This window comes from Mustela lutreola, chromosome 4 (assembly GCF_030435805.1).
Source record: "Mustela lutreola isolate mMusLut2 chromosome 4, mMusLut2.pri, whole genome shotgun sequence".
Taxonomy (NCBI): domain Eukaryota; kingdom Metazoa; phylum Chordata; class Mammalia; order Carnivora; family Mustelidae; genus Mustela; species Mustela lutreola.
In genome coordinates, this window is record NC_081293.1 from 28,457,545 (window position 1) to 28,472,261 (window position 14,717).

General features: G+C 40.6%; 1 protein-coding gene and 1 pseudogene across 2 annotated transcripts in view; both read right to left on the reverse strand.

The window, feature by feature from the left end:
- Positions 1 to 14,717, reverse strand: part of ABCC2 (ATP binding cassette subfamily C member 2) — a 73,336-nt gene that overhangs the window by 45,438 nt on the left and 13,181 nt on the right. For both annotated transcript variants that reach the window (XM_059169223.1, XM_059169222.1), the window contains exons 3-6: positions 10,006 to 10,131; positions 1,579 to 1,713; positions 1,231 to 1,338; positions 720 to 775 (exon numbers count right to left, since the gene is read on the reverse strand). In XM_059169223.1, the coding sequence (XP_059025206.1) occupies positions 720 to 775; positions 1,231 to 1,338; positions 1,579 to 1,713; positions 10,006 to 10,131 (425 nt within the window). The remainder of the gene's footprint in view (positions 1 to 719; positions 776 to 1,230; positions 1,339 to 1,578; positions 1,714 to 10,005; positions 10,132 to 14,717) is intronic.
- On the reverse strand, positions 8,972 to 9,778 carry LOC131830011 (BOS complex subunit TMEM147-like; annotated as a pseudogene).

A 14,717-nucleotide genomic window follows, 5' to 3' on the forward strand; every position in this document is an offset into this window, starting at 1 on the left:
AGCCTTTCCTTATAACATGAATGGAAGCAAACAAACAGTTGTAAACAGGAGTACCCGTTCCTTGGACACCAAGAGACATCGCCGTGTTTTCGTGGCACAGGTACTCTCATTGCTCCTTCGAGGTTGTGGTCATTGTTAATGACCTATTGCTAGATCATCACTAGATCTTGTTATTTAACACATTTGTAAAGGATCACTTGTGTTACATCAATCACAAATTTTTTAAAAATATTTAAGTGAATATATTTCAATATATTTGGTTTCCTTTGTAACCCTGTCTTTTTCTTTATGTACAGAAAACATGATCTGAGGAGGGATTCATAGGCAGTACCAGTTGCCAAGTGGTCCATGGAACTACAAAGGCCAGGAGTGTTTGCTGCAGATCCTTTGGTAGCCCAGGCCAGCTAGTACATCCCTTACCCTTCAAATGGGGTCACACTGCCTGCTTCCCTTCTTATCCTTCTGCCTTTCCTAACATCCTTCCTTTTCCCTGTGAAGCTCCAGGCCACCAAGAGCAAAGCCCTCGCCATCCTCTCCTGAAATCTGTCTGAAATAAATCCCAGTCTGAAATCAATAGATCTGTTAAATTAACATTCTCGGACTCCAAGGAGAGGAGACATGGAGGCCTCAGGAAGCATTTTTAAAATTAAGATTTTCACCACTTTCAGAAGAATGAGGGGGTAGGGATACAGACAACCCACACCCCAGGCATTTCCTACCTGTCATACCAACTAAACGTAATGCTACTCAGAAATGAGGCTGTGAATGATGGATTCTGCAAGACAAAAAAAAAAAAAAAAAAAAAAAAATCAAAAAGTAAATCAACCTGAAACAGGGACTTTGTGGGACTCTAAAATCGGAAAGTGATTTTTCTAGATATAATGTTATGCGATAAAGCAGACTTAAGACTGAAGTAGACTGGACAACATAAGTTTATCTGGAGACCCTAAAGTCTTACCAGTAAAAATCAGATTTTCTGGCATAGATAGATGAATGCATTATCCATGCTAAAGATTGGCGGGTCAATATAAAAGTATTTCCAGACTCATAAAAGAGTATTTCCATACACTAGCCACTTTTGGTCTCCTTAAGCCATTAGTGATCCACACAGCTATATTCTGGGCTCGAGGGACCCCCCCCAAAAAAAAGGCCTAGGGCATCTCGAAGTTACACGTGTCAAAATACCATCTAATGAAATAATACATGAGATTGGCATATTTAGAGTCTCACATTTGAGGAGGCATCTTTTTCGGAAAATGCTGAAAGGATCAGGATCAGGATCTGTAGTGCATAGCAGATGAAGAACAGGCAGGAATAGGCCAGGTTAAAATTGCTGCCCTATGGGGGAAGAGGAAAAAACAACAAAACAAAACAAAAAAAAAAAAAACAGAGAAAATGAGCCTTTTCCCAGATTAAGTCTAAATGGCCCACATAGGTCAATGCTTGTGCTTAAAGCCTATCATCAAATCTCCTAAACATACTTCTATCCCAGAGTCCAACTGACCGTATGCCATTCACTCTGACTTAGAAGTTGCTCACCACACTACCTCCTCAAGTAACCCTCTCTTCCCTCCTTACCTTTAAGAGTGTCCGGATCAGAGTCTGAAATTGGAAAACGCCACAGAGTACTGAGAGAATCCAGAATAGGGAGAGGAACCAAGAATCCTTCTGTATGCACCATCGCCTGCTGTGTTGGATCAGCAAAACCAGGAGCTAAAGAGAAATTCACATCAAGTTCTGAAAAATACGGTCACCAAGGATGAGAGGAAAGAAAGATGCCAGAGACAGGGAAAGAATGGTGGGTTAGTGGAGGAGACAGTTAGAACTAATCAGGCCAAGCAGAAAACACACAAATGCCAAGTTATAGACTTCCTCCCTGATATAATACAACCTCCTCTTTTAGGGTGTCCATGCTCTCCCTGGGACCCCCTTCCTCACCCCATATCCCCTCCGCACTTGGGTGGGGAGTTAGCCACAAACACAGAGGGTCACTTCTGCATATAATGGAGTTGGTTGGGGAGCCAAAAATCTTTCCAAGACCCAAGGAAGTGAATCTCAGGTGCTGCAGTAGTCCACTTGGGAGGGAGTTTCTGCAGGACAGGTATAAGCTGTCTATGGGATTTTCTAATAATATCAAACCAGGCAATAAAAAAAAAAACCTTGCCTTGTAACATCTCACTTAAATATAATTAAATGTTGGTTTCCTAGACTCAGTGCAGAGCTTGTAAACTAGCGTTCCGAAAACAAAGCCATGATTAGTATCATCTGTTAATTTCTGTGGTATAGATATAAATCCACTGTGGTGGATTTCAGGCCCCAACAAGCTGTCACTAAGCACAGTGTTAGGAAGAGATGCACACGTAAAGGCTGACTATTGTCCTACGGGGATACAGGCCCATAGATACTAGGCATTCTGATTTTTCAAGGAGGTTTAGAAATCCAAATAATTATGCAGCATCTTTTCCATTGAAAAGCATAGCAACTTAGTAGCAAGATGGTGGAGGTGTGCAGACTGAAATGACATCAGGTCACAGGAGTTCAGCTAGATAGTTATCAAACCATTCCAAACACCTACAAACTCAATAGGAGATAAGCAATTCTTGGAACAGAAAATTGACCACTTTCTGAAAGGTAGGACGTGTGGAGAAGTGAATCCGAAGTGATGGAAAGATAGACCTATGGGAAGGGGCTGGCTCTCAGCAAGCAGCGGAGCAATGGAGCACAAAATCAGAACTTTCAGAAGTCTGTTCCATTGAGGGACATCATCCAGAGGCTAAGCAGGGGTGGAGTCCTCACAGGGACAGTGTGGTCTCAGGTCCTGAGGGGTCACAGAAAGACTGGGGGTATCTGAGTGTGGCAGAGCTCACAGGTATCAGAGCAGGAAAGCCAGCTACAGAGACAGAGACAAGGAGTGAGCTCTCAGCTCGCAGTTACCTTAAACTATGATCCATGGCACAGTTGGGCCACTGACCCCACAAGTGGCAGATCCACAGAGATCCCCCTCCTTCCTTCTGAGAGAAGCAGCCAGGAGTGCACTGCAGGAGTTAGCAGGTTTGGCAACTCCAAATGGGGCCATGCACCAGGGACAGAAATCCTCAGTCATAGGCCGGGAGAACTCAGAGCATGGCCAGAGACCAGGGAGACAGGAGTGATTGACCCCTTTTCTCTGAGGGCACACTGAGGAGTGGGGCCCTGAGCTCATGGCTCCTCCAGGCCAGAGACCGGGAGGCCACCATTTTCATTCCTGTCCTCCAGAGCACTCAGGAAAGCCTTCAGGGAACAAAAGCTCCCAAGAGTGAACCTGAGCAGATTACTCAGCCTGGCCCTGGAAAGGGTAGTACAATTCCACCTTGGGCAAAGACATTTGAGAATCATGACAACAGGTCCCTCCCCCCCAGATGATCAGTAAGAATATCCAGCCAATGATCAATGATCAATGATCATTGATCATCTCGTTGATCAATGATCAACGAGAAGAGTGGAACTCCAGAGCTAGGGGAAACCAACACATAGAATTCATGGCTTTCCCCCCATGATCCTTTAGTCTTGCAAAGCTAAATTATATTAATTTTTTTCTTATTCTGTTTTTTTGACTTTTCCTCTTTCTTCTTTTAACATTTTTTAACTAGTCTATCTTAACAATACCTTCTTTAAAAAATCTTTTTAAACCTTCATTGTTATAGTCATATTTTACCCCTTCATTGTATTTAGCCTTATTTTTTATATACATATAGTTTTTATTCTTTAAAATTTGGGGATATGATTTCTTCTAATAGATCAAAATATACCCTAAATCTAGCACATGGCTTTGTTCTAGTCTCTACCCTGAGCACATTCTCTTTTTCTTTTTCCAACCAGCAATTCTTTTTTTAGAAATCTATTTAAATTTTCATCTATACAGTCATATTCCTTGCCTTCATCATGTTTACTCTTATATTTGTGTATATATGTATGTTTTTCTTTCTTTAAAATTTTGGGAGGTAGTTTCTTCTAAGAGACCAGAATACATCCAAAATCAAGTGGGTGGCTCTGTTCTATTCACCAGTCATATATAAATATATATCAGAATGGGTTTAAAAAAAAAAAAAAAGACCACCCATATGCTATCTACAAGAAACTCATTTTAGACCCAAAGACACCTCCAGATTTAAAGTGAGGGGGTGGAAAACAATTTATCATGTCAATGGACATCAAAAGAAAGCTGGGGTGGCAATCCTTATATCAGATCAATTAGATTTTAAGCCAAAGACTATAATAAGAGATGAGGAAGGACACTATATCACACTCAAAGGGTCTGTACAACAAAAAGATCTAACAATTTTAAATATCTATGCCCCTAACATGGGAGCAGCCAATTATATAAACCAATTATATAAACCAATTGATAACAAAAATCAAAGAAACACGTTGACAATAATACAGTAATAGTAGGATACTTTAACACCCCTCACTGAAATGGACAGATCATTCAAGCAAAAGATCAACAAGGAATTAAAGGCTTTAAAGGACACACTGGACCAGATGGACATCACAGATATATTCAGAACATATCATCCCAAGTCAACAGGATATACATTCTTCTCTATTGCACATGGAACATTCTCCAGAATAGATCACATCCTGGGTCACAAATCAGGTCTCAACTGGTACCAAAAGATTGGGATCATTCCCTGCATATTTTCAGACCACAATGCTCTGAAGCTAGAACTCAATCACAAGAGGAAAGTTGGAAAGAACTCAAATACATGGAGGCTAAAGAGTATCCGACTACAGATTGAATGGGTCAACCGGGAAATTAAAGAAGAATTTAAAAAAAATTCCCTGATATGAGGAAGTGGTGATGCAACATGGGGGCTTAAGTGGGTAGGAGAAGAATCGATGAAACAAGATGGGATTGGGAGGGAGACAAACCATAAGTGACTCTTAATCTCACAAAACAAACTGAGGGTTGCTGGGGGGAGGGGGTTTGGGAGAACGGGGTGGGATTATGGACATTGGGGAGGGTATGTGCTTTGGTGAGTGCTGTGAAGTGTGTAAACCTGGTAATTCACAGACCTGTACCCCTGGGGATAAAAATATATGTTTATAAAAAATAAAAAATTAAAAAAAAATTCATGGAAACAAATGATAATGAAAACCCAACTCTTCAAAATCTATGGGACACAACAAAGGCAGTCCTGAGAGGAAAATATGTAGCAATACAAGACTTTCTCAAGAAACAAGGAAGTTCTCCAATACTCAATCTAAGCCTCCACATAAAGGAGCTGGGGAAAGAACAGCAAAGAAAGCCTAAACCCAGCAGGAGAAGAGAAATAATAAATATCAGAGCAAAAGCAATGAAATAGAAACCAAAAGAACAATAGAACAAGTCAATGAAACTAGGAGCTGGTTCTTGGAAAGAATTAATAAGATTGATAAACCCCTGGCCAGACTTATCAAAAAGAAAAGGGAAAAGACTCAAGTAAATAAAATTATGAATGAAAGAAGAGCGATCACAACCAACACCAAAGAAATACAAACAATTATAAGAACATATTATGAACAACTATACACCAGTAAATTTGACAATCTGGAAGAAATGGATGCATTCCTAGAGACCAAATTTGAACCAAATTGAACCAGGAAGAAATAGAAAACCTTAACAGACCCATAACCAGTAGGGAGATTGAAGCAGTCGTCAAAAAAAAATCTCCCAAGAAACAAGAGCCCAGGGCCAGACAGCTTTCCAGGGGAATTCTACCAAACATTTAAAGAATTAATATTTATTCTCCTGAAATGGTTCAAAAAAATAGAAATGTAAGGAAAACTTCCAAACTCTATGAGGCCAGCATTACCTTGATCCCAAAACCAGACAGACACCATCAAAAAGAATTACAGGCCAATATCCTTGATGAATACAGATGAGAAAATTCTCACCAAAATACTAGCCAATAGGATCCAACAGTACATTAAAAGGATTATTCACCACAACCAAGTGGGATTTATTCCAGGGCTGCAAGGTTGGTACAACATCTGGAAATCAATCAATGTGATACAATACATTAATAAAAGAAAGAACAAGAACCATATGATACTCATTAGATGCTGTAAAAGCATTTGACAAAGTACAGCATCCTTTCTTTCTTGATCGAAACTCTTCAAAATGTATGGATAGAGGGTACATACCTCAATACCATCAAAGCCATCTATGAGAAAACCACAGCAAATATCATTCTCAATGAGGAAAAACAGAGCTTTTCCCCTAAGGTCAGGAACACAGCAGGGATGTCCACTATCACCACTGCTAGACTCAGCAATCAGACAACAGAAAGAAATAAAAGGCATCTGAATCAGCAAAGAAGTCATCAAACTCTCTTTCTTTGAAGATGATATGATACTTTGTTGAAAACCCAAAGACTCCAGGAATTCAGTGAAGTGTTAGGATATAAAATCAATGCACAGAAATTAGTGGCATTTCTATACACTAACAGCAAGACAGAAGAAAGAGAAATAAGGAGTCCATCTCATTTACAATTGCGCCCAAAACCACAAGATACCTAGAAATAAAACTAACTAAAGAGGCAAAGAATCTGTACTCAGAAAACTATAAAGTACTCATGAAAGAAATTGAGGAAGACACAAAAAAATGGAAAAGTGTTCCATGCTCATGGATTGGAAGAACAAATATTGTGAAAATGTCTATGCTACCTAAAGCAATGTACACTTTTAGTGCAATCCCCATCAAAACACCATCCATTTTTTGAAAGAAATGGAACAATTAATCCTAAAATTTATATGGAGCCAGAAAAGACCCTGAATAGCGAGAGGAATGTTGAAAAAGAAAGCCAAAGTTGGTGGCACCACAATTCCTGACTTCAAGCTCTATTACAAAGCTGTCATCATCAAGACAGTATGGTACTGACACAAAAACAGACACATAGATCAATGGAACAGAATAGAGAGCCCAGAAATGGACCCTCAACTCTATGGTCAACTCATCTTTGACAAAGCAGGAAAAGAATGTCCATTGGAAAAAAGACAGTCTCTTTAACAAATGGTTTTGGGAAAATTGGACAGCCACATGCAGAAGAATGAAACTGGACCATTTCCTTAGACCACACTCTAAAATAGACTCAAAAGGATGAAAGATCTCAATGTGAGACAGGAATCTACCAATATCCTTGAGGAGAACACAAGCAACAACCTCTTTGACCTCAGCCGCAGCCACTTCTTCCTAGAAACATCGCCAAAGGCAAGGGAAGCAAGAGCAAAAATGATCTACTGGGACTTCATCAAGATAAAAAGCTTTTGCACAGCAAAGGAAATAGTCAACAAAACCAAAAGACAACCTACAGAATGGGAGAAGATATTTGCAAATGTCTTAACAGATAAAGGGCTAGTATCCAAAATCCATAAATAACTTAAAAAACTCAACACCCAAAGAACAAATAATCCAATCAAGAGATGGGCAGAGGACATGAACAGACATTCCTGCAAAGAAGACATGCAGATGGCCAACAGACACATGAAAAAGTGCTCCACATTACTCAGCATCAGGGAAATACAAATCAAAACCACAATGAGATACCACCTCACACCAGTCAGAATGGCTAAAATTAACAGGTCAGGAAACGACAGATGTTGGCAAGGATGTGGAGAAAGGAGAACCCTCTTACACTGTTGGTGGGAATGCAAGCTGGTGCGACCACTCTGGAAAACAGCATGGAGGTTCCTCAAAAACTTGAAAATAGAGCTACCCTATGACCCAGCAATTGCACTACTGTGTATTTACCCTAAAGATACAAATGTAGTGATCCAAAGGGGCATATGCACTCAAATGTTTATAGCAGCAATGTCCACAATAGCCAAACTATGGAAAGAACCTAGATGTGTATCAACAGATGAATGGATAAAGAAGATGTGATTATATATATATATATATATATATATATATATATATTCCCTTGTTTTATATATAAAACAATGGAATGCTATGCAGCCATCAAAAGAAATGAAATCTTGCCATTTGCAATGATGCGGAGGGTATTATGCTGAGCGAAATAAGTCAGCCAGAGAAAGATAATTATATGATCTGTCTGATAAGAGGAATTTGAGAGGCAGAGTGGGGGGCTTGGAGGTAGGGAAGAAAAAATGAAACAAGATGGACTGGGAGGGAGACAACACATAAGAGACTCTTAATCTCACAAAACAAACTGAGGGTTGTTGGGGGGGGTATGGAGAGGGTAGTTGGGCTATGGACATTGGGGAGGGTATGTGCTATGGTGAGTGCTGTGAACTGTGTAAGCCTGATGATTCACAGACCTGCACCCCTTGGGCAAATAATATATGTTAATAAAAATAATTTAGAAGCGATGGGGGATGGGAGGTTGGGGGAATTAGAGAGGGTATTAGAGAGGGCACAGATTGCATGGAGCACTGGGTGTAGTACAAAAAACAATGAATCCTGTTATGCTGAAAATAAATAAATAAAAAATAAAAAATAAAAAAAATGTTTTAAATCTTAAAAAAAAAAAAAAAGAAAAGAGGGTGCCTGGGTAGCTCAGTGGGTTAAGCCTCAGCCTTCAGCTCAGGCCATGGTCTCAGGGTCCTGGGATTGAGGACTGCATCGGGCTCTTTGCTCAGCAGGGAGCCTGCTTCCCTATCTCTCTTTGCCTGCCTCTCTGCCTACTTGTGATTTCTCTATCAAATAAATAAAAAATTCTTAAAAAAAAAAAAAAGAAAAGGCATAGCAACTAATTTAGTTGTTTTTAAAACATTATGCAGGCCTCTCCCAAAACCAAGCCCGCAGGAGAGAGAGCAGTTTCTGTTATCAAGTTTATACAAACAACTCTAGACTCCATGATCCACTGATGAGTCATTAGTCAATTTAAGAATAATAGTTCCAGCATTTAGAAAAGTCTTTTAATATCAAGAAACTTGGCTTTCATGTGTGTATATATATATTTATTTGTTTTTACTTTCCAAATACTGTTTATTTCACGGAAGCCTGGAGGCCAGGGAAAGGGCGTGTGAGTGTTTGGGACACCAAGCCTAGGAGTGCATGTTGACAACGGTGACATACAGGGCCACAGAGTGCTGTCCAGCTGCCCAGGGAACAGAGGTGGATGAAGGTCTCCATGACAAAGGCCTCATAGACTAAGGACAGTAGGAGCACTGCTGGCTGAAAAGTGTGGTATGGGTTGTAGTGTGTTATCATCTAGACCTGGGCAAATGAGATGATGTAATGGACCAGCCTGATATTGGAGTCCATGCTCTTCTGGATGTACTTCCAGTCAAACTCAATGCTCTGGGCTCCAACTCAGATGAGAAGGAGCGGGACATAATGAGCATGGCCATAGCCCAGCCCAAGGCAGCAACCATGATCCTGTACTCCCCCTTGCATACATTCCAGGACATGACAAAGTTTAGATGTATCTGGTCTGCCACATTCACGATGACCTTCATGACATCCTAATGAAGTCACAGATGCTGCCTTCCCAGGTGGGAAAAAAACATGGCCTTAGAAGGAAAAAAACCATGGCCAGGAAGAGCATCTTGCACAGCTGCATAAACAGGTAGGTGACCCTGGCCTGTGCACATGTCCAGAAGGCATTGTACAGCGCTTGTAGGTGATGAAGTGGGGGAAGTAGACCAGGGTGAAGCCATTCCAGAAGTGGTCATGGTGCTGACCTTCTGGGCCCACCAGAGTGTGGGTCTCTGCCTCGGCCAGTCTGGCACCCACCCATGTATAATCATTAGATGGAAGGTTAGGAGGGCATAAGATGCATATCTTAGGCATTAAAGCTAGTATTTATGCTAGGGAGAAGGATCCAAAAGTTAGTATTAAAAAGAATATACAAAACTAAAATTTGATTCAGTCCATTATAACCACATTTTGCCTCATCATAGGCCCCTCAAAAAAGATAAATGAAATTAGACTTAATTTTATTCCAAAAGAGTACATTTCAACTAGATAGCTATGAATAAGAAGAAGATAAACAGGGCAGGAATGGAGGTAGGACTTACCCATGTACCCAGGTAAAGGCTTGGATTGGTATATCTAATGGCAGGGACTGTGGCTTGTCCAGAGTCTTCTGTGAGTACAAGGGCCAGCTCTATGGCTGCTAGAATAAGAAGAAAGCCAACAAGCACCTGAGAAGGAAAAAGACCACTGTTAAGAGAATATCATGCTTTAGAATATAATGGTTCCTGATAACAGATAATAAAGATGGTATGCACAGTTTCAGAGAATACAAGAAATACTTCTGGCATCAATGAATACCAAGCAATAGACTGTAGTTCAAGCAATGGAATGAAGTTTACTGTAGGCCAGGATAGGTTTTTGAGGAATGCTGAGTGTGATGGTTTTAAACTATGTTCACAAGTTCTTTGATATTCTTCCCTTCAAAAAGGAGATCTTGGTACCTGTTCCCTTGAATGTGAACTTAACTTCATGATTCAATTCTAAAGAACAGAATATGGTAGAAGCTCATAAAAAACAATATGGCTTCCTCCTCTTTCTCAGATCACCCACTTCACTTCAGGGAAAGCTCCTAGTGCCATCGGGAGGACACTCAAGTAGCTTTATGGAGAGATCCACTTGGTAAATAATGGAGGCCTCTTGTCAACAGCCACGTGAGTGAGTCATCTTAGACTTAGTTGCTCCAGCCCCGGTCAAGACTTCAGATGACCTTAGTCTCTAGGGTATCAGTTAGCATATCAGTTGCAATGTCGTGAGAGACCCTGGAGCAGAACCCAGGTAAGCGGCTCCCAAATTTCTGATCCATAGAAAATGTGAGAAAAAAATGTGCTTTTTAAAAAATTGCTAAGTTTTGGAATAATTTTTTATACAACAATAGGTAACTAAAAAAATAGATTTAAAAAGGGAGCCCCCTTGCCCTAATTGGGATTTCCAGTTTCCTTGATCCTATTCCCTTTCCTTGGTTTTTATTCCCAGCCTCTTCCCCAGACAAGATTTGAAGTTAATGTTGCAAACAGTTTTGACTATGTCACCCTAGGAGGAATCCAAGCCAATCAATATTTGTCCTATGAGCTCATAAGACATGCTGTACATCATATTATTCTAAAGAATCACCCCCGCCCATCAGGACGAAAAATTACTACATCCGCAGAGGAGGTCTACCAGAATCTTAGCCCTCAAAATGAGGGTCTTTCGGACCATCTCCCCTACCCTCATCCCTTCAACTCCCACCCATCTGTCCCTATTCACTCCCATGTATCATTCATCCCAACTGGTTCAGGCAGAAGTACTGAGCTGCTTAAAATGAAAACCAACCAATGGGGGACATGAATGCATCTATAGTAGGATAGTAGGACCTGTGTGGTTATTTAGCAAGGCATAAAGTCAAAGACACGTTAATGAAGGGAATGCATTTCTCAAGTACATAATACACTGTATTGTGCTTTCTCACACGAGACAGGCTTTTTTCTGGAAAAAAAAAATAACAGCTTTTGACGTGGTGAGATACGTTTGCCTTTAGGTAAATTGGGTATAAAAATGAGCAAGGTGGAGGGACACCTGGGTGGTTCAGCGGGTTAAGCCTCTGCCTTCGGCTCAGGTCATGATCTCAGGGTCCTGGAATCGAGCCCCCATGGGGCTCTCTGCTCAGCAGGGAGCCTGCTTCCCCTCTCTCTCTCTCTCTCTGCTTGCCTCTCTGCCTACTTGTGATCGCTCTCTGTCAAATAAATAAGTAAAAAATCTTTTTTAAAAATGAGCAAGGTGGAGCTAGAGAACCTAGTCAAGGAGGATTTGAGGAGAATAGGTGAAGAGAATACTAACCAGCTACCCAGGCCAAGGAAAAAGAGCAGGTCTTGCCACAGGCTTGCACTTAAATTCTTACACATTGATTAGAGATATACTGAGCAACCCATATCAAAAAGAACAACTTAGGGGCGCCTGGGTGGCTCAGCGGGTTAAAGCCTCTGCCTTCAGCCCAGGTCATGATCCCAGAGTCCTGGGATCGAGCCCCACATCGGGCTCTCTGCTCAGTGCAGAGCCTGCTTCTTTCTCTCTCTCTCTCTGCCTGCCTCTCTGCCTACTTGTGTTCTCTGTCGAATAAATAAGTAAAATCTAAAAAAAAAAAAAAAAAAAAAGAACAACTTACATTATAAAGCAGTCCTAGAAAACATTTCAAGATAAGAACCAACAATCCAGTGTAAAAGGCATAAGGTGGAAAGTTTAAAGAAAAAAATGTGGCTTTTAAAGACAGGAAAAGATGCTTAATGTGATAATTAGTGCAATTTCAAATTATAATGATATACCACTTCTTATTTAACTGCTTAGCAAATATCGGAAAGTTTGATAAAAAGTTGGTGAGACTGAGGAAAAACCTCTATGGAGGATAATTTTCACTATTTCAAAATTTTGAGTCCATATACTCTTCACCCAGTAACTTCATTTCTAGGAACTTATGCTACAGACACACAGGGGAACAAAGTTTAAGTTTTTTTGTTGTTTTGGGTTTTTTGTTTTGTTTTGTTTTGTTTTTGCAGCATTGCCTATGATGGCAGAAAGTTAAAAACCACCTAAATTTCTGTCACATAAGGCACATAAGTTATGATACATCCAAATAATAGCACTATGAGTGGACATTAGAAAGCAGATTTTTATGTGCTAAAATGGAGGGATCAAGACATGGAGATTAACACAAGACACTAACATTTGTATAAAGAAAAGTAGGCATTTTTATAAGCATGGCTTATCTCTGAAAGGATATCCAAGGAACTAGGGTCAGTGGTTGCTAATTCAGACAAGAATGAGTGACTAGAATACCATGTACCTTTTGTAAATTCTGAGTTGTAATCCTGATTTACTCAAATGATTAATGTTAAATACAGTGGAATACTACTCAGCCATCAAAAAATGAAATCTTGCCATTTGCAATGACATAGATTAAACTAAAGGATATTATGTTAAATGAAATAAGTCAGGGAAAGGCAATTACATGATCTCACTCATATGTGGAATTTAAGAAAAAAAAAACACAACACAGAGGATCATAGGGGAAGAGAGGAAAAAATAAAACAAGACAAAACCAGAGACGTAGACAAAGCATAAGAGACTCTTAATCATAGGAAACAAACTCGGGCTTGCTGGAGGAGAGGTACGTGGAGGGATGGGGTAATTGGGTGATAGACATTAAGGAGGGCAAGTGACATAATGAGCACTGGGTGTTATATAAGACTGATGAATCACTGACCTCTACCTCTGAAACCAATGATACATTATATGTTAATTGAATTTAAATAAAAAAAGTATACTTGGAAAAATGTTAAATACAGTAAAATGCCCGTTTTAAAAAATGAGCAAGTGGTATGAACAGACAATTCACAAATATGCTCAACAAATTAAAAAACATCATTTGTGGGCGCCTGGCTGGCTAAGTTGTTAAGCCTCTGCCTTCGGCTCAGGTCATGATCCTAGGGTCCTGGGATTGAGCCCCACATCAGGCTCCCTGCTTGGTGGGAAGCTTGCTTCTACCTCTCCCACTCCCCCTGCTTGTGTTCCCTTTCTCGCTGTTTCTCTCTGTCAAAAAAGTAAACAAAATCTTAAACACACACACACACACACACACGTTGCATTAGTCCTTTAAGAAATACAAAGTAAACCAAAAGGATGCCATTTTACACATAAAATAAAAATATGTTAGACCCAGTGCTGGCAAAGGACCAGAGACAAATTCTAACACACCTTAGGTGAGAATGTAAATCAGCAAAATGCTTCCTAATTTATAAAAATTTTCCCGTGTTTCAAAAGCCTTAACCCCTCATATTCCTTGATATAATAATTCTACCTAGGAAGCTATTCTAAGGAAATACAATGAATTTCAGACAAATACTTGTGCACAGAATCTTAACTGGAATCTCCGTTTTAGCAGTGAATTATTTATAACATCTAAAATAACCCAGAACAATGGTGGAAAGGAATTAATGCTGCAAGAGTAGTTAAAGCAAGTTATGGTATCCTCATGTGATGAACGATTCTGTAGCTGGTAGAAGGCAGAGGAGGGTCAGTAATGTTTCCTCCACACTGAGAAGCTGCTTTCAAATGCAAAACTGCTGCAAGCCACTCTAGACCATTGGCAGTTTTACTCAGTTAACTTACCCATAGGGATAATCATGGAGGAGGACGGACACACAACAGAGGGCACTATGCAGCTGTTTTCCACAGCCATCCAGATCTTAATCTCCAGCTTTCATAGAGCAAGGGTCATGCTGGTGAGGTTACAACACAGTTATCTAAAGTGGTACTATCTGTGCACCAGAAGGGCTCTCTGCTAGTTATCTAAAGTAGCCAGAGGGGAGAACAAATGGAGGGCCTGATATGGAGTCAGTGTCTGCGCTCCTACACTCCGTCCCCAACGTCTTTATGGCCCGCACCATCTATGCACAGCACTCTTCACGATGACCCCAGAGCCAGATTGCAAGAGGTGACTTGCACTTCTGGGTCACAGCAGCAATGCAAACAGCAACGCAAGGTCCCTCCGGGCCCGGGCCCAGGAAAGAGGTTCTTTCCTCAGGCCCAACAGATGAAGCAACTGTGAATTTCAGCCCAAGAGGTAGCCCATGACAGGAAGACATTTCCCGATGCACCAGGAGGGAACATCAGCTGTGCTAAGCCCATGAGACTAAAGGCTTTCCGGGCAATAGACATGGCAGATCTTATTCCAGCAATAACCCAATAGTTGTTTCCACCCCCATGAGCCAGTGGCACCCCT